The following is an 18,139-nucleotide window of genomic DNA, read 5'->3' on the forward strand; positions in this document are numbered from 1 at the left end:
ATGTTGTTATGTGATGCAGAGTGTTGGACTGGATGGGCCACTGGCCTGATCCAACAGGGCTTCTCTTATGTTCTTATGTGACGCAGAGTGTTGGACTGGATGGGCCACTGGCCTGATCCAACAGGGCTTCTCTTATGTTGTTATGTGATGCAGAGTGTTGGACTGGATGGGCCACTGGCCTGATCCAACAGGGCTTCTCTTATGTTCTTATGTGACGCAGAGTGTTGGACTGGAGCGGCCACTGGCCTGATCCAGCAGGGCTTCTCTTATGTTCTTATGTGACACAGAATGTTGGACTGGAGGGGCCACTGGCCTGATCCAGCAGGGCTTCTCTTATGTTCTTATGTGACGCAGAGTGTTGGACTGGATGGGCCACTGGCCTGATCCAACAGGGCTTCTCTTATGTTCTTATGTGACGCAGAGTGTTGGACTGGAGGGGCCACTGGCCTGATCCAGCAGGGCTTCTCTTATGTTCTTATGTGACACAGAATGTTGGACTGGAGGGGCCACTGGCCTGATCCAACAGGGCTTCTCTTATGTTCTTATGTTCTGTTTGACCATGGATTGGCTGTGCACGTGTTTTTTTTTAAATGCTTCAATAGCAGGATCCTCACTGTGTGACTGAAGAAAAGCTCTGTGTATACAAAAAGATATTTTAAAACAATGGGTTTTTTAAAGGCATTTTGCCTGGAAAGTTGAAGAGTTAGTATTCAAATTATGTATAACCTTACTCTCCACCTCGTGTAGTCGCCTTTTATTCTGTCATTTAAATGAGTTGTTCATGACATATCTATATTACAAATATTGATCATATATGTATATATAAAGGAAAAATATTAGGGGGCCGCCATTTTTTACTTTTGCCGCCCCCTCAAAAAATATGTAGATCCGGCCCTGCGGCTCTACAATGCCCCCAGAATTAAATTTCTGTCTGGAGTACTAACCTCCTTAAAAGCGTGTTCAGGAACTGAAAAGATTATATTTCTGTTATCTGACAATGATGCTTATGTGTCCTACAGAGTCTCTTTGTGTGCCCTTGCAGCTAAGAAGATAAGAGCAAGAGTAATATCAAATGCTGTAACTTCTTGAGGTTGACCTTTCTGGGGAACTTTTGAGGTGTTAATTGGAAACTTTATTGTTCGGGTTCAGTTCTGTTTTGTAACAGCCAGTAGCTACGCACAACACATTTTTGACTGACTAACAAACCACCCAAACCTCCATGGAAAAATGGTAGTTCATTTTTGGGTTCAGGAATGATGTTACCAAACAAACCAATTTGAAATGAACCATGAGCTGCCTTGCTTCATGCTCGAGCCACAGTTCATTTTTGGTTCATGCCCATCCCTAGACAGGATAGGGGGTTTTTTCCATTAAAATTGTTTATTTTTTTCCATATGATATAATAAATATAACAGCAAACTGTAATGCTACCACCTGCTGTCCCCTCATCCTCTTCCCCAAAAAACATCAACCACAAGAAGACACAGTAAGAGCTGAGCACATTCAGGCAAGAGTAGAGAGTAAGAAAAAAATGGAGAGTGAGAATGAGGGGAGGGGAGGGGAGGTAAAAGGCAGTAATATGGATCCAGCTGAACAAGGAGTGGGGAAGGTGAGGCTCCACTGTACAAAGAGATGTAGGAAATTTGCCAAATGGAACTGAAGGTCTCAGGGGCTTCTCATCTGTTATATGCTGTTCTCTCCCTTGTACAAAGATCTAATCTATCATTAATCCAATCACACACAGAGGGAGGATTATGAAATTTCTAGTACCACAAAATAATCCAAAGCCTCTGGCTTGACAAAAACCTAAAATCCAGGGCTTTTTCATTTAAAAGAAAAAGCCCAGCAAGCTCATTTGCATATTATGCCACACTCCCTGACATCACCATTGTTTCACACAGGGCTTTTTGTAGAAAAAGTCCGACAGGAACTCATTTGCATATTAGGCCACACCCTTGGTGCCAAGCAAGCCAGAACTGTATTCCTGTGCATTCTTGCTCAAAAAAAGCCCTGCTAAAATCTAAAACAAAAAAAACAAAAACAGAACACTCTGGAGTTAAAAATTCCTCAAAATAATAGAAGCAGTGCCTTTAGCTTTTTGAAATAAAAACCCTCTGTGGCCATTGCTAGGCAACTGCAACAATGTTGCCAGTCTTTGTTTCCGTAGCAAAAAGCTAGTGGAGGGCCCTTTCCTGGGCTCTTTTGGCCTTTGAGGAAGAACTCGTTGCAGCCAGGGCTAGAAGCATGATAGCATCCATGTGTGACTTTATACTACATGGGTTCTATGGCTCACCCAGGCCCAGCTGCTTGCTACTGTTCAACAGCAGCCACCACATGAAAGCCGGCGTGATGAAGGGGTTAGAGTTTCAGACTAGGATCTGGGAGACCCAGACTGGAATCTCCATTCTGCCATGGAATCTTGTTGCGCAATCTTGGGCCAATCGCACGCTTTCAGCCTAATCTATCTCACAGGGTTGCTGTGAAGAGAATGATGAAAGCTGCTTTGGGTTCACATTGGGCGTTTTCGCACAGACCTTAATCAGCAGCGACGCCCCTCTTCACCGCGCAGGATCGGCGCGGATTTTGCACTGATTGCCGTGGAGCACCCGGAAGAGCCGGAAAGTCCCGCGGCTTTTGCGGTGCAAATGGAAACTGGTTTTTGGCGGTTTCCGTTTGCGCCGCAAAAGCCACGGGACTTTCCGGCTCTCCCGGGTGCTCCGCGGCAATTAGTGCGAAATCCGCACCGATCCTGCGCGGTGAAGAGGGGCGTCGCTACTGATTAAGGTCTGTGCGAAAACGCCCATTATGAAAGGCATTGTGAAATACCTGTGAAAGGCAGGTATAAATGTAGTAAACAGATAACAAATACAGCTGAATATGGGGAGAAAGATTATAGGGGCTGCTGGGAGAAGGGGGAAAAGAAAGAGAGTGAGGGAAAGGATTCGGAGGAAACTGAGATACCCTTCACAAGTCCTTGCAGATTCCCTGCTGTGCAACTGGGCATGGCCTAGCAGCTGTCACTAAGCAACTTGTGGCAAGAGGTTTCCCAGGGAGAGGCTGCCAGGAGTAAGAAAGGAGGGGAAACTGAAGATGGGGAGGGGAGAGCGAGAAAGGTTGGTGGGTGGGTGGGTGGGTGGGAAGGGAGAAGAGGCAGGGAATACCGAGAGACTATGGGGGCTTTCAAGAAAGTGAAAAAAGGAAATAGTGGGGGAGGGGGAAATGAAATGACCCTGCAAGTGCTTGTCTCCCCCCCCACCATCACCATTGATTCTCAACACTAGTCACTCTCCAAGCCCTAATTGCACTACAATCTGCTACACTGGGGGTCATGGGCTCGAGATTCTAGGCAATTAATATTTCAGTATCTGTGTGTAAATTCATAGAATTACACTCCACTAAAATTCACCACTAGTCTTTGTTATTGATGATGATTGATTAACCTGTATCGATGTTGATCATGTTGGCTGCCTTGCTGCCAGTGTGGGGGAGATTCTGAACAGTACCTTGCCAGCACTGTCCCCAAGAGTCAGTGATGTAAGCGTATCTTCAATTTTAGGATATGCTCAATCTGCTGGATGATCGAGTGAGCTCCCCTGCACCAAAGAATGAAAGCAAGGAGGAAAGACACCGCAGAGCCACTGAACTGATGAGAGAGGTAGAGTCTTGGCTCAGATATTTTGCTGTCACCCGGACCAACAAGCCCATAAGCATTGAGACCAGCAGAGGGACAGGTTCGTGTGCAGAAAGTTTTGGATAGCCTCAGTATTCCCTAATTACAGGAGCTGGGATTTCCCTCTTACCTGTAGAACTTACGGGTGTATGTGGCGACAGAAGAGCAGTGAATCTAGATTCTGTTGGTGGAGCAACTGGGGTATTTGGAAGAAAGTACTATTTTGTTCAGTCTTAGCTAACGTTTTCTACTAGTGTTCACTTTGACCCGATTCTTGTCATTCCAGAATTGGACATAGAGATCAGAACAGCTGGAAACCACAGTCAGCCCACAGCATTGCTGTCGCAGAATGGGACGCGAATGGAGCTAAGCTGGGATGTTGCAAACAGAGAAAACAAAAGTAAAAATAGCTTCCGTGTGCCACAAGGGCAGTGGTGTCTCTTTTCCATACAAGTGCCTCAGCTTTTCATAGCGACAGAAGGCATGGTGCTGTAGCTACAGCTATATTGGTACTCCATAGAGCTGTAGCCACAGCACAGTGCCTTCTGCAATACAAAAAGATGGGGAACTTATATAGGGAATAGGCAGGGCTTTTTTCGAGCAGGAACACAGTTCCAGCTGGCTTGGCATTGGGGGTGTGGCCTAATATGCAAATGAGTTCCTGCCGGACTTTTTCTACAAAAAGCCGTATGTGGAACAATGGTGACATCAGGGGTATGGCCTAATATGCAAATAGGTTCTTGCTGGGCTTTTTCTACAAAAAAATAACTGCCCTGGGAATAGGAATAAATCAGCTTGTGGCACAGCTGCAGTGCCTGATGTTGCTCTAATGGATTGATAAGGAAAACTATTGTGGGAGTGTGGTGGATAGCTTTATGTGTGCTGCTGCTGTGAAAAAGGCAAATTCCACCGCAGGGACTGTTAGGAAAGACCTTCAGAATATAGCTACAAATATTGTAGTGCCCCAGTATAAATCTGTGATGCAGTTGCACCATCTCCATGAGAGATGTGGCTGCCACTCTTGGAAACAAGATACTGAACTAGGCAGACCCTTGGTATGACATGCTCTCAATGGACACCGGAAGGAGCTTCTTATTGTGGCATCACAGCCAGCAGCTGCTGAGCCCTCAGTTCTCTGAGGCCAATGCATTCTTCCTAAACTGCCATCTCTGTCCTTTCAGCCATCAGTCTGATAGGCCTACTCTCATACCAAGGCCTTGGGCCTCTTCTGACTGGAGCTCGTATTGATGGGAGTGAATGGGAGGCAGACCAGCCCACCCATGGAGTAATACTGTCCAAAGTGGCAACTGCCTTTGTAGGCCATGAAGACACCATGGCCTTGAATATCTCTGTGAATTTTACATTCAACCACATGGAAGCTGTAAGTAGTTCATTGTACCCTTCCTCTTTACCGTTCCTTCCCGTGCACAATACCTTGTCAGGCTTCCTTCCATGGTTTTGCCCAATAACTGCCCCTTCCCTTTGACATAGGGAAATGGACATACCAAAACAAGAGGAATATCCTCCGTGGCCCTCATCTTGTTGGTTCAGTCCCAAGCCTCCTGTTTTACATCTTATCTTTCCAAATTGGGTGCAGTAACTCCCCGCCTGCCTGTCCTTCCTGACATGCTGCCATCACATACAAATCCATAGACTTTTGTGCTCTCAAGTCACTGAGCATGAATCTTACTCCCCTTACTTCTAAGGCATATCCTCCCAGTTTCTCCTCTGGCAAAAAGCTTGAACAGAAGCGGATATGTGCATTCTGGAAGCCCGTCAGCGGGGGCTGGTCTACCAAAGGCTGCCAACTCCTGGAATCCAACGGCAACAGTACCCACTGCCAGTGCAGCCACCTGACCAGCTTCGCTGTGCTTATGGCCTTCTACGAAGTGGAGGTGAGTAGAAAACAGACAGTAAGAGAGAGGGTCGTGGCTCAGAGGCAGAGTCTCTGCTTTGCATGCAGAAGATCCCAGATTCACTTCAGCGGCATCTGTAGTTAAAAAGGATCCAGGTATGTAGGTGATGTGGAAGAACTCTGCCTGCGACCCTGCAGAAATACTGCTAGTCAGAGTAGATAATACAGACCTTGATAGACCAGTGGCCTGACTTGGTATAAGGCAAGTTCATGTGACCAGTAGGCTTGAGCCTTCTTTTTAAATTTATTTATAGTCCTCCTTTCTTGATGAGACTCAAGGCAGATTACAGAATACTTCATTTCATATTAGCAGTTTTCCTCTTGAATACTGATATGGAAGAAAAGGTCTGTAAAAAAGTGCCAGGATGGTGAACAGTGTCCTGCCTTAGACTGGAGAAAATCCTGAAGACTCTTCTTCCAGCGTAAGGACAGCTTTTCTCCAGCATTAGTGTCTGTGATCTTGGAGGAAAAGCCATTTAAATAGGAAGACTCCTTCACGTTGAAAGAAGATGTCAACCTGCTCAGAGGATTGCTAGAATCCATGCCTGGGATGAGCTTGAGAGAGAGGAGGAGGAGATGGGGGAAAGCTTCAGATGAAGCTTATGCAGTTATGATGAAGGTAACATCTGCTCTTTGTGCCCCCTTTGTAACATCTAAAGAGGAAACTTGCACATCTCCCACTGTAGTGAGATTCATACACTCGACACACATCTGGCGATGATGCCTCCTTCTCCAAGGGAGATGAATAATTTTTTTAAGTATGAAAAAGGATGCAGAGTCACCTGCGCTTCCGCCAAAGAAGGGGAAGAGCTGAAAAGGAGCTAACTGTGTGGGGACAGGTGTGAATTTTCATCTTTGTACTCCCGTGAAACATCCTAACAGTTGTGCACTGTATACAATTCAAAGCTGACTTCTTAACAGCTCCTGTGTCGATAACTGGCCATGGGACTCGGTTAGTAGCAGCAGGCCCTCTCCAGCCAGAAACACCACGGCTGTCTTTGTTTAGCTCTGACACTCACACCAAATGGTAGCCAAGAAGCAGCAACTGGGAAGTGGTGTGGTGGCATTTTTGAGTGTGAACAGCACAGGCTGCTTGTCAGGCAGCCCTGTTTCTTAAGCAGTCCCCCTTCACTACTTTCTGCTTTAGCCTCCAGCCTACTCAGTTGCTCAGGAGCCTCAGAACAGCACAGCAGTAATAAAGAAGGGGGCAGAGACCAGGCCTGTAGCTACAGGGACCCTCCACCCAAACCCCCCTTCCACCTGTATGGCCCCTCCTTTCCCCACCACTCTCGCCGCTGCCGCTCTCCCAGAGCTCTCCTCACCCCTTTCCTGTGGCCACTGCTCTCTTCATGGCCCTGTTCTGGTTACCGCCGCTCTCCAGCCGCTCTTCGCACCCCTTTCTTGCGGCCCCCACTCTCCTCATGGTCCTGTTCTTGACGCACCCACTCTCCCACCACTCTCTGCACCCCTTTCTTGTGGCCCCCACTCTCCCCACAGCCCCGCTCAGGCCGCCGTCACTCTCCTGCCACTTTCCCTACCCCTTTCTTGTGACTCCCTCTCTCTCCACAACCCCATTCTGGTGGCAGCTGCTCTCCTGCCGATTTCCCTACCCCTTTCTTGTGGCCCCCACTCCCTCCATGGTCCTGTTCTGGCCGCCGCCGCTCTCCTGCCGCACTCGGCACCCATTTCTTGCGGCCTCCACTCTCTCCATGGTCCCGTTCTGGCCGCTGCTGCTCTCCTGCCACTTTCCCTACCCCTTTCTTGCGGCCCACACTCTCTCCACAACCCCATTCTGGCGGCAGCTGCTCTCCTGCCGATTCCCCTATCCCTTTCTTGCAGCCCCCACTCTCCCCACAGCCCTGTTCTGGCTACTGCCGCTCTCCTGGCACACTCGGCACCCCTTTCTTGCAGCCCCCACTCTCCCCACAACCCCATTCTGGTGGCGGCTGCTCTCCTGCCGATTCCCCTACCCCTTTCTTGCGGCCCCCACTCTCCCCACAGCCCCATTCTGGCTACTGCCGCTCTCCTGGCACACTCGGCACCCCTTTCTTGCAGCCCCCACTCTCCCCACAACCCCATTCTGGTGGCCGCCGCTCTCCTGCCACTTTCCCTACCCCTTTCTTGCAGCCCCCACTCTCCCCACAGCCCCATTCTGGCTGCCGCTGCTCTCCTGCCACTCTCTGCACCCCTTTCTTGAGGCCCCCACTCTCCCTGCAACTCCATTTCTGTGGTTGCTGCTCTCCTGCCACTCTCTGCACCCCTTTCTTGCGGCCCCCACTCTCCCCGTGGCCCTGTTATGACCGCTGCTGCTCTCCGCACCCCTTTCTTGCAACCCCCACACTCCCTGCAGCCCCATTCTGGCCACCGCTGCTCTTCTTGAGCGATCCCTACCCCATTCTTGTGGGCCCCCCCACTCAAAATTTTATTCCCTGGGCCCCACCCACCCAAAAATTTCTGGCTGCGTGGCTGGCAGAGACATCAGCTAGGGGTAGAGGGGGCAGGAGGCTGTTCTGCACTTGCCTGTGGCTGTGCTCGCTTCAGCTCATGACATTCCCTCCCTGCCGCCACTTGAGAGCCCCCCCCCCGCTCCCTCCCCCATAATCCAGATTGTGCAGGATGGGCGTGCAGCCACAGCCACTGCCCCCCTCATGCCATTTAAGGAGTCCACCGATTTAGGGCTCTTTAAATTGCAGAGGAAGCCAGTGGCTGCTGCTGCTGCTGCCACCCCTCCTGCAAGGTTTGAATCTGGGGCCCCAACCTGTGGCCTTCTGTCCCCACCGCCACCACTTGAGAGGTGTATGCAGGAACAGCCACTGCCCCTCCAGCTGATTGGCTGGCCCTTTAAATCACAGGGGAGGCTGACAGCTGCTCCTGCCGCCCCTCCCCCATGATCTGAATGGAAGGTAAGAGGGCAGCAGTACAGAAGGCTGTGGGTCAGAAGGGAAGTCCTCGGTGCTCCTCCCAGTGTGGTTTAAATTGCAGAGGGGGGGAGGGGATAAGGCATGAGGGGACAGAGGAGAGAGGCAGGCAGGCGCATCCAGAAAGAGCAGGGGGGAGCTGCTAAGTGCCCCCCCCCCATTGAAATCTCCCCCAACTTAAAGAAAATTCTGCCTGCATGCCTGCTCTAGTGCCCAAAGGCTTGTAACAGCCTTGAAAGGAGCTTCTTTTGAATGGTACATTCCTGTGGAGAAAGCACAGAGGCTGCTAGGAGTAAGTTTGCTAATAGGCTTGTTAGTAGGCAGTGTGGCCCAAGGTTGCAGCTTGATCAAAGCATGCCCAAAGAAGGGCCTCTCCAGTCTTCAGATTACGTCACAGGGCTGGAACAAAGTTAGAGTCTAGTGGCCAACGAAGTTTTATTCAAGATGTAAGCTTTTGTGTGCAGGTGCACTTTGTCAGGCAATTCATATACTAGGTTATGCTATAATACTAGAGCAGGGGCCGCCAAACTGCAACTCAGGAGCGACATGCGGTACTTTCACACGGATTGTGTTGCTTTGGAAGCTCCCACCACGCCATCGGCCAGCTTGAAGAAGGCATTTTTAAATCCCTTCTTCAAGCCAAGCCAAGCCAGCCAGCAAGGGGAGGCTTTGAGAATGCATTTAAAGTTGCTTTCTTTCCACCCCTCCCTCCCTCTTTCTTTCTCTTTCTTTCTTTCTTTCTTTCTTTCTTTCTTTCTTTCTTTCTTTCTTTCTTTCTTTCTTTCTTTCTTTCTTTCTTTCTTTCTTTCTTTCTTTCTTTCTTTCTTTCTTTCTTTCTTTCTTTCTTTCTTTCTTTCTTTCTTTCTTTCTTTCTTTCTTTCTTTCCTTCCTTCCTTCCTTCCTTCCTTCCTTCCTTCCTTCCTTCCTTTCCTTCCTTTCCTTCCTTTCCTTCCTTTCCTTCCTTTCCTTCCTTTCCTCTCTTTCCTCTCTTTCCTCTCTTTTCTCTCTTTTCTCTCTTTTCTCTCTTTCCTTCTTTTCTTTTCTTTTATTTCTTTTCTTTCCTCTCTTTCCTCTCTTTTCTCTCTTTTCTCTCTTTCCTCTCTTTTCTCTCTTTTCTCTCTTTCTTCCTGTCTGCCATGTGCTCCCAGACCAGGCAGTGTGGCCTAATATGCAAGTGAGCTGGGCTTTTTTTTTTTTTTTTACAAAAAAAGCACTAGTCACCCCTGTACTGGAGTATATACTAAACTACACCCACTGCCTTACGATGATGATAATAATAATTGTTATTATTAGATGGCACAAACAGGAAGTTTTCTTCTTCAACATTTATTTGAGTCCCCCAAGAGAGGGTTCTGTTATGGGCAGATTTGCAAATTGCTGGTTATGTTCCCTGTTCTGCTGACTTGCATTGCATTGCCTTAACCATTTCCCTTGCTGGCAGGACCAGGAACTGGCTGTCATCACCAGGATCGGACTGGCTGTCTCTCTGATCTTCTTGTTCGTCTCCATTCTCACCTTCCTGTTTTGTCGCTCCATCCAAGGCATCCGCACCACCATCCACCTTCACCTTTGCCTGACGCTCTTTGCTGCCCATGCCATCTTCCTGGTGGGTGCTGGGAACACTGCCAATAAGGTAACTGATCAGACCAGGCTATTAAGATGCAGTCTGTGAAACTATTCATAAGAGGCACTCCAAAAGGAGCTTGGAGAGAGGAAGAAAGGGAGCCCAAGGCCATTTGTCTTGTTTTTCAATGTGGGAAGCTCCCAGTTGCTCCTTGAGAGCATAGAGATTTTGCCCTGATTGGCAAGTATGGCTTCCATATAGTCCCGGATGACACCACTGCAAGGACTTGTGCCTACTTCTTCAAGGTGGGGCTCTATGTAGTTGAGCAAGTAAGAATTGAAACCTGCATAAAAATTTACTAAATACATAAAATACAAAAAAATTCTGCTACCAAAGTAGCAAAAGGATTGTGACACACTGCTAGAGGAGGACACCTGGATGCAGGTATGAAAAACAAAACCACAAATGTCTTCAACAATAGCTACCAGAATTCAGTCATTTAAAGTCTTGACAAGATGGTACCTTAGACCACTCAAAGCCTCTCACGTAGTTCAAAATATAGTCTGATTAAGAAAAGTTGAGTATCTTGATAGTTGAGGCACTAGATGGTGTTCTTCAGTATTTTTATTTGAGTAGATGGGTATATAAACTAATTTTGCAATATCTCTTGGAGTATTTTATTTGGACCATTCCGTATTATTTCATCTAAACATTTCAGAAAAATTGTTGCATTACATATTTTAACCCGGTCTGTGGAATCTGGGGACTGCAACGTTTTTACTAGGTGTGATAAATATATTGCCTGATATCATATGAAAAAGTCAGGAAAGTTGAAACCTCCTTGGCTAGGTTGTTTAAATAGTATTATAAAACTTGTTTTAGGTTCTCCCTCCACTTCAAGGAAGTTAATCAATGTTTTATGCCATTGTTTAAGATCCAAATCAGGTCATTCTGAATTTTTAAAAAGGTAGAATAAAGGACTTTATGAGGTTATACAATTCTAACCAAGACAAGTTTAATTTATCCCATTTGTTTAATGCTACCATTAACTCTTTATGCATGACTCATTTTAAGTATATTTGAGAATGGAATTTTGACTCCCAGAAAGGTCAGTGTTGATTGTACTCCTTTGGTTTTAGATTCTGATGAGTGACAAGGGAGCAGTTTGGATTTAGTATGGTTTATTTTTAAGTCCAGAAAATTGGCTAAAATAGTCCAAAGTTTGTTATAAGGCTATAAGAGATTTAATTGAATTTGTTATATACAGTAGCACGTCATCTACAAAAAGCATAAATTTGTGTTCCCTATCTTGTACAGCAGTGGCTCCCAACCTTTTTGGTACCAGGGACCAGTTTCATGGAAGACAATTTTTCTATGGACCGGTGGGGGGTGGCGCTGGGGTTTTTGCTGCCCCAGGCTGCCCTTCCACCCGTGCCCCATTCCTGCCCCCCATGGGGGGTCTTTAAATGAGCTGTTTCTGACGCCTCCCTGCTAAGGTGGCCAGGCAGCAGAAGGCCAATCTGCCTTCCTCTCCCATTTAAAGACCCTCGTCCGAGGCTGTGCTGCCTCTTTTGTCTGCCTAGGTCCTGGGTGGGTGGGGGCAGTGTGGCACCTTGCTCCATGGCCCGGTTGCTAGCAGGCCACAGACCGGTACTGGTCCAGGGTCCGGTGGTTGGGGACCCCTGTTTAACAGTAACACCAGGGATTAATGTGTCATCTGTGATTGAAGAGGCAAGAGGCTCTACTGCTAGTGCAAAAAGCATTGGGGATAAAGGGCAGCCTTGACATGTTCCTCTTCCTAGTGTAAATTGTTCAGAATCGAATCATTTATTTTTAATCTAGCCTTTGGTGATGAATATAATGAATCTTTAGCTTTCATAAATCTTGGCCCAAAACTGATGGCTTGCAATTCAGATCTAAGGTAAGTGAATTCTATAGAGTCAAAGGCTTTTTCACATCTAGGGAAAACAACACAGATATATTTTACATTTATTACAATAATTTAGGATATTCAATATTTTAAAAGTATTATCAGCTAAATTCCTATTCTTATTTGGAATAAGCCCCACTTGATCTGAATGAGTGTATGATGAAATTATCTTATTCAAATGTTGAGCTAGTTTAGAAGTGAGTATTTTTAGGTCTTGATTTAGCAAAGAAATTGGCCTGTATGAGGCTGGAGATATTAGATCTTTGTCTTTTTTGGTATAACTATTATTGTAGCTTGTTGCCTTGTGTGTGGTTTATCACCATTTTCCAGTTGTTCCTTCTAAGCTTTAATGTTCCCTCTAAGCTGCAGAGTTTTGTGAGCAAAAATTCTACTTTGTGAGCTACTGGCATTGAAGCTGTGAGCTACTGGCATTAAAGTTGTGAGCAAGCCATTTAGCTACTGCATAAATTAGTGTGCTCTGAGGGTCCTGAGCTAAGACAAAAATGCATGAGCTGGAGGCTAAAAATCTGTGAGCTAGCGCATGCTTACTCAGTTTAAAGGGAACACTGCTTAGCTGCGGCCAGAGGGTCTGCCAGAATCAAAGAAAATAGTTTGTAAAACTCGGAGGGAAACCCATCTGGGCCTGGGGTTTTGCTTGTTTTAAGAGCTTTTATAGTTTCTGTTATTTCCTGTTCTATGATTGGCAAGTCTAATTAAGATCTGTGTTCTTCCTGTAATAGCAACCAAATAAAACAAACCACTCTGTGAAAAATACTATTGCAAACTATAATTCATACAAGTAAAAAAGTGCATTTCAGCAACCTCATTATTTTACATACTGCATGTGCATAATTATGCACATATATACAACATATGCTAGGTAATGTGAACTTGCAGGCTTGTACGGAAACTAAACCCTTGGGATGCATAAAACGTGAATTCCGATGTCTCTACACTAATGCACAGAGTATGGGAAACAAACAGGAGGAACTGGAAGTCATGATAAAGGAAGGAGAGTATGACATAATAGGCCTTACTGAAACTTGGTGGGATGACACTCACAACTGGAATATTAGGATTCAGGGGTACAACTTATTTAAAAGGGACAGGCAAATGAGAAAGGGCGGAGGCATAGCAGTATATGTGAAGGCGGTATATACTTGTGAAGAAATATGTGAATCTGAGCATGGCAGCTCAGTTGAGAATCTCTGGGTAAAAATAAAAGGAGTAAGAAATAACAGTGATATTATTGTGGGGGTCTGCTATAGACCACCAAGTCAGTCAGAGGACTTGGATGAGATACTTCTATAGCAGATTGCAAAGTTCTCCAAGAGAACGGATATAGTGATCATGGGAGATTTCAATTACCCAGACATCTGTCGGAAGTCCAACTCTGCTAAAAATGAAAAGTCAAATAGATTCCTGACTTCTCTTGCTGACAACTTCCTTTTCCAGAAAGTGATGAAGGAAACAAGGGGATCTGCTATCTTGGATTTGATTTTCACCAACAAGGAAGAAATGATTAAAGAAGTGGAAATAGTGGGCACCCTGCACAGTAGTGACCACGTGATTTTGAAATTTACAGTCTTAGAGAAGGGAAAAGCTATATGTAGTCAGACTTATAGGTTGGACTTCAGAAAGACAAACTTTGATAAACTTATAACTATGCTGGGTAAAATCCCATGGTCAGAGATACTTAGGAGGAAGGGGGTTCAGGAGGGGAGGGAGTTTCTTAAAAGCGAAATACTGAAAGTGCAATCACAGACGATTCCTATGAGAAGAAAAAATGGAAAAAGCCTAAAGAAGCCGAAGTGGCTCTATAAACAGCTCTCTAAAGACTTGAGAAATAAAAAAGACTTCTTTAGGAATTGGAAGGAGGGCCTTATAATCAAGGATGAATATAAACAAATCACCAATGCTTGTAGAAAAAAAGGAAAACTAAAGCTCAGTATGAGCTTAGGCTGGCCAGAGATGCTAAAAACAACAAAAAAGCATTCTTTTCTTATGTTCAGAGTAAGAAAAAGAGCAAGGACACGGTAGGCCCATTGCGAGGGCAAGAAGGTGAAATTGTAGCAGGTACTGAAGAAAGGGCGGAACTGCTCAATTCCTACTTTTCCTCAGCCTTCTCTTCTGAGGGAAACGGTGCTCAACATGGCAAAAACAGAACAGAGGGTAAGAAGTTCCAAGCTAGGATCAGCATAGGGGTAGTACATAAACACCTAGTTTTTTTAAATGAAACTAAGTCCTCAGAGCCAGATGAACTGCATGTAAGGGTTCTAAAAGAGCTTGCAGATGTAATTTATGAGCTTCTGGTTATTACTTTTGAGAATTCTTGGAGAACAGGAGAGGTACCGGAAGATTGGAGGCGGACGAATGTTGTCCCCACATCTGGATCAGGGCGGCTCAGCGGTGCTGTTGTTATTAGATCTGTTAGCCGCGTTCAATACGGTTGACCATCAGCTACTGACTAGCCGCCTTGCCGATGTGGGGATTCAGGGATCTGCCTCACAGCGGCTGACCTCTTTTCTCCAAGATCGGGGACAAAGGGTGTTGATCGGGGAGGAAGTATCCCAGAGGCACTCTCTTAGTTGTGGGGTGCCAAAGGGAGCGGTTCTATCCCCGATGCTATTTAATATCTATATGCGCCCCCTTGCCCAGATTGTCAGGAGGTATGGACTGGGTTGTCATCAATATGCGGATGACACCCAGCTTTATCTATTGATGGGCGGCCAGTCCGACTGTACCCCGGAAAATCTAGACCTGGCTCTACAAGCCGTGGCATCTTGGCTCAGGCTGAGTCGACTGAAACTGAATCCGACAAAGACGGAGGTTCTCTACCTGAGTCGGGGTGGTCCAAGGGGAGAGATCCATCTGCCGACTCTTGACGGGGTGCAATTAACACCGGTCCCTAAGGCCAGGAGTTTAGGCGTGCTCCTTGAGTCCTCCCTTACAATGGAGGCCCAGGTAGCAGCCACTGTTAGATCTGCCTTTTTTCATCTTCGACGGGCACGGCAGCTGGCTCCTTTTCTGGAGCACAACGATTTAGCGATGGTAATCCATGCTACGGTCACCTCAAGAATAGATTACTGTAATGCTCTTTACATGGGGCTACCCTTGGCACAAACCCGGAGACTACAGCTAGTGCAGAATGCTGCAGCTAGTGCAGACTACAGCTAGTGCAGAATGTTGATGAGGCTGCCACAATGGGAGCACATTCAGCCAGTGCTGAAAGAGCTGCACTGGCTACCTGTTGTGTTCCGAGTTCGCTTCAAGGTGTTGGTACTGACCTTTAAAGCCCTTTATGGTCAGGGACCTGCATATCTACGGAACCGCCTTTCTCCGCATATATCCCAGAGAGCACTGCGTTCAGGGGCAAAAAACCTACTCTCGGTCCCCGGACCAAAAGAAGCCAGGCTATGCGTGACAAGATCTAGGGCTTTTTCGGTGGCAGCACCAGAGCTCTGGAATGCTCTTCCAGAAGCCATACGGGCCCTGCGGGATCTGTCTGCGTTCCGCAGGGCCTGTGAGACCGAGTTGTTCAAGCAGGCCTTCAATGCTTGACGAAGATGGCTGCCACCGGACATCACACAGAACGCCGGTGATCACTGTTTGGAATTCTAATGCCGCTATAATGTAGGGATTCAGCACTTTAAAATGGTTTTAATAATTTTTAACTGTAATATGTTTTTTAAACTGAAAATGTTAAATTATGGTTTTATATATTGTACTGGTTTAATTGTGTAGATACTGTGAGCCGCCCTGAGTCCGCTTGCGGAGAGGGCGGGATATAAATCAAATGTAATAAATAAATAAATAAATAAATAATTCAAGAAGGGGAAAAAAGGGGGGAAAAGACGATCTGAATAACTACCGAGCTGTCAGCTTGACGTCTATACCTGGAAAAGTTTTAGAACAAATCATCAAACAGTCGGTCCTGGAACGTTTAGAAAGAATGGATGTGATTACTAAGAGCCAGCATGGTTTTCTCAAGAACAAGTCATGTCAGACTAACCTGATCTCTTTTTTTGAGAAAGTGACTACCTTGCTGGATCAGGGGAATGTTGTAGACATTGTTTATCTTGATTTCAGTAAGGCTTTTGATAAAGCTCCACATACTATCCGCAGTACATACGAAAAGGATCTAGGGATCTTTGTGGATCATACGCTGAACATGAGTCAACGGTGTGATGAGGTGGCTAAAAAGGCAAATGCAATTTTGGGCTGTATCAACAGAAGTATAGTGTCCATATCACGTGATGTGATGGTATGGCTTTACTCTGCTCTGGTAAGACCTCACCTGGAGTATTGTGTTCAGTTTTGGGCACCACATTTTAAGAAGGATATAGACAAGCTGGAACAGTTCCAGAGGAGGGTGAGGAACATGGTGAGGGGTGTGGAGACCAAGTCCTATGAGGAAAGGTTGAAGGAGCTGGGGATGTTTAGCCTGGAGAGAAGTTGGCTGAGAGGTGATAGGATCACCATCTTCAAGTACTTGAAGGGCTGTCATATAGAGGATGGTGTGGAATTGTTTTCTGTGGCCTCGGAAGGTAGGACCAGAACCAATGGGTTGAAATTAAATCAAAAGAGTTTCCGGCTCAACATTAGGAAGAATTTCCTAACAGCTAGAGCGATTCCTCAGTGGAACAGGCTTCCTCGGGAGGTGGTGGGCTCTCCTTCCTTGGAGGTTTTTAAACAGAGGCTAGATGGCCATCTGACAGCAATGAAGATCCTGTGAATATAGGGGGAAATGTTTGTGAGTTTCCTGCATTGTGCAGGTGGTTGGACTAGATGACCGTAGAGGTCCCTTTCAACTCTATGATTCTATGAATAAGTCCAAATCATAAGTCCAAAAAGAGCTCCAACGGACCGCTAGCAGAGTTAAGTCTGTTTTAGATGGCCAGGTCCTTCCTCCAGAGAGCATCTTGCAAAACTTGCAGTATATGTATATTGCGGGATGCAATTAACTTGCTGACCAGGTGGAGGCAGCAGCATTCTGATTTTGTGCATTAATTTGTGAAAGAACTGAACATTGTGAATATTTTCTACACATATACCACAAGTTTTGCAAGACACTCCCTGGAGGAAGGACCTGGCCATCCGAAATGGACTTTACTCTGCTAGGAGAGCCAGTTTGGTTTAGTGGTTAAGTGTGCGGACTCTTATCTGGGAGAACCAGGTTTGATTCCCCACTCCTCCACTTGCACCTGCTAGCATGGTCTTGGGTCAGCCATAGCTCTGGCAGAGGTTGTCCTTGAAAGGGCAGCTGCTGTGAGAGCCCTCTCCAGCCCCACCCACCTCACATGGTGTCTGTTGTGGGGGAGGAAGGTAAAGGAGATTGTGAGCCGCTCTGAGACTCTTCGGAGTGGAGGGCAGGATATAAATCCAATATCTTCATCTTCATCTTCTAGTGGTCCTTTGGAGCTCGATTTGGACTTATTCATGAATTGGACTATTTGCACACTGTTGAATATATGTGCATAATTATACACATGCGGTATGTAAAACCCCCATATATTCCCCAGAGAGCACTAAGATCCAGCTCCCAAAACCTTCTACAAATCCCTGGGCCAAAAGAGGCCAGACTTAAGATAACCCGGGAGCAAGCCTTTTCACTAATGGCCCCTCGTTGGTGGAACCAACTCCCAGAGATGGTGCGAGCCCTGCGGGATCTGAATCAGTTCCGCAGGGCTTGCAAAACCCATCTTTTTCAGCTCTCATTTGGAACAGGACCTGACCAAACTGACTAACTATCGTAATTTTAGCCACTTTATGTTGAAATTGGAACTGATGTATGACAATATGTAAACTATGACCGACAGAAATATAGCACCTATTTCTACCTACTTTATATTTTTATATCTTTTAATCTCCTATTCTCTTATTTTTATATTTTTAAACTTTATTAATTCATGTAATTGTATTATTTAAACCATTGCTGTCTATTTTAACCGAATCATGCTTGTCATGTCTGTGAGCCGCCCTGAGCCCGCCTTCTGGTGGGGGAGGGCGGGATATAAAAATAAAATTTGCTTTGCTTTGCTTTGCTTTGCTAAAATAATGAGGTTGCTGAAATGCACTTTTTTCGTTGTGTGAATTATATTTTGTAATAGTATTTTTCACAGAGTGGTTTGTTTTATTTGGT

General features: G+C 46.0%; 1 protein-coding gene across 1 annotated transcript in view; it reads left to right on the plus strand.

The window, feature by feature from the left end:
• Window positions 1–18,139, plus strand: part of ADGRE5 (adhesion G protein-coupled receptor E5) — a 121,532-nt gene that overhangs the window by 86,037 nt on the left and 17,356 nt on the right. The window contains exons 9-13 of the mRNA XM_060240703.1: window positions 3,557–3,731; window positions 3,957–4,070; window positions 4,852–5,051; window positions 5,377–5,565; window positions 9,945–10,136. Of these exons, the coding sequence (XP_060096686.1) occupies window positions 3,557–3,731; window positions 3,957–4,070; window positions 4,852–5,051; window positions 5,377–5,565; window positions 9,945–10,136 (870 nt within the window). The remainder of the gene's footprint in view (window positions 1–3,556; window positions 3,732–3,956; window positions 4,071–4,851; window positions 5,052–5,376; window positions 5,566–9,944; window positions 10,137–18,139) is intronic.

This window comes from Heteronotia binoei, chromosome 5 (genome assembly GCF_032191835.1).
Source record: "Heteronotia binoei isolate CCM8104 ecotype False Entrance Well chromosome 5, APGP_CSIRO_Hbin_v1, whole genome shotgun sequence".
In the NCBI taxonomy this organism is placed as follows: Eukaryota; Metazoa; Chordata; class Lepidosauria; order Squamata; family Gekkonidae; genus Heteronotia; species Heteronotia binoei.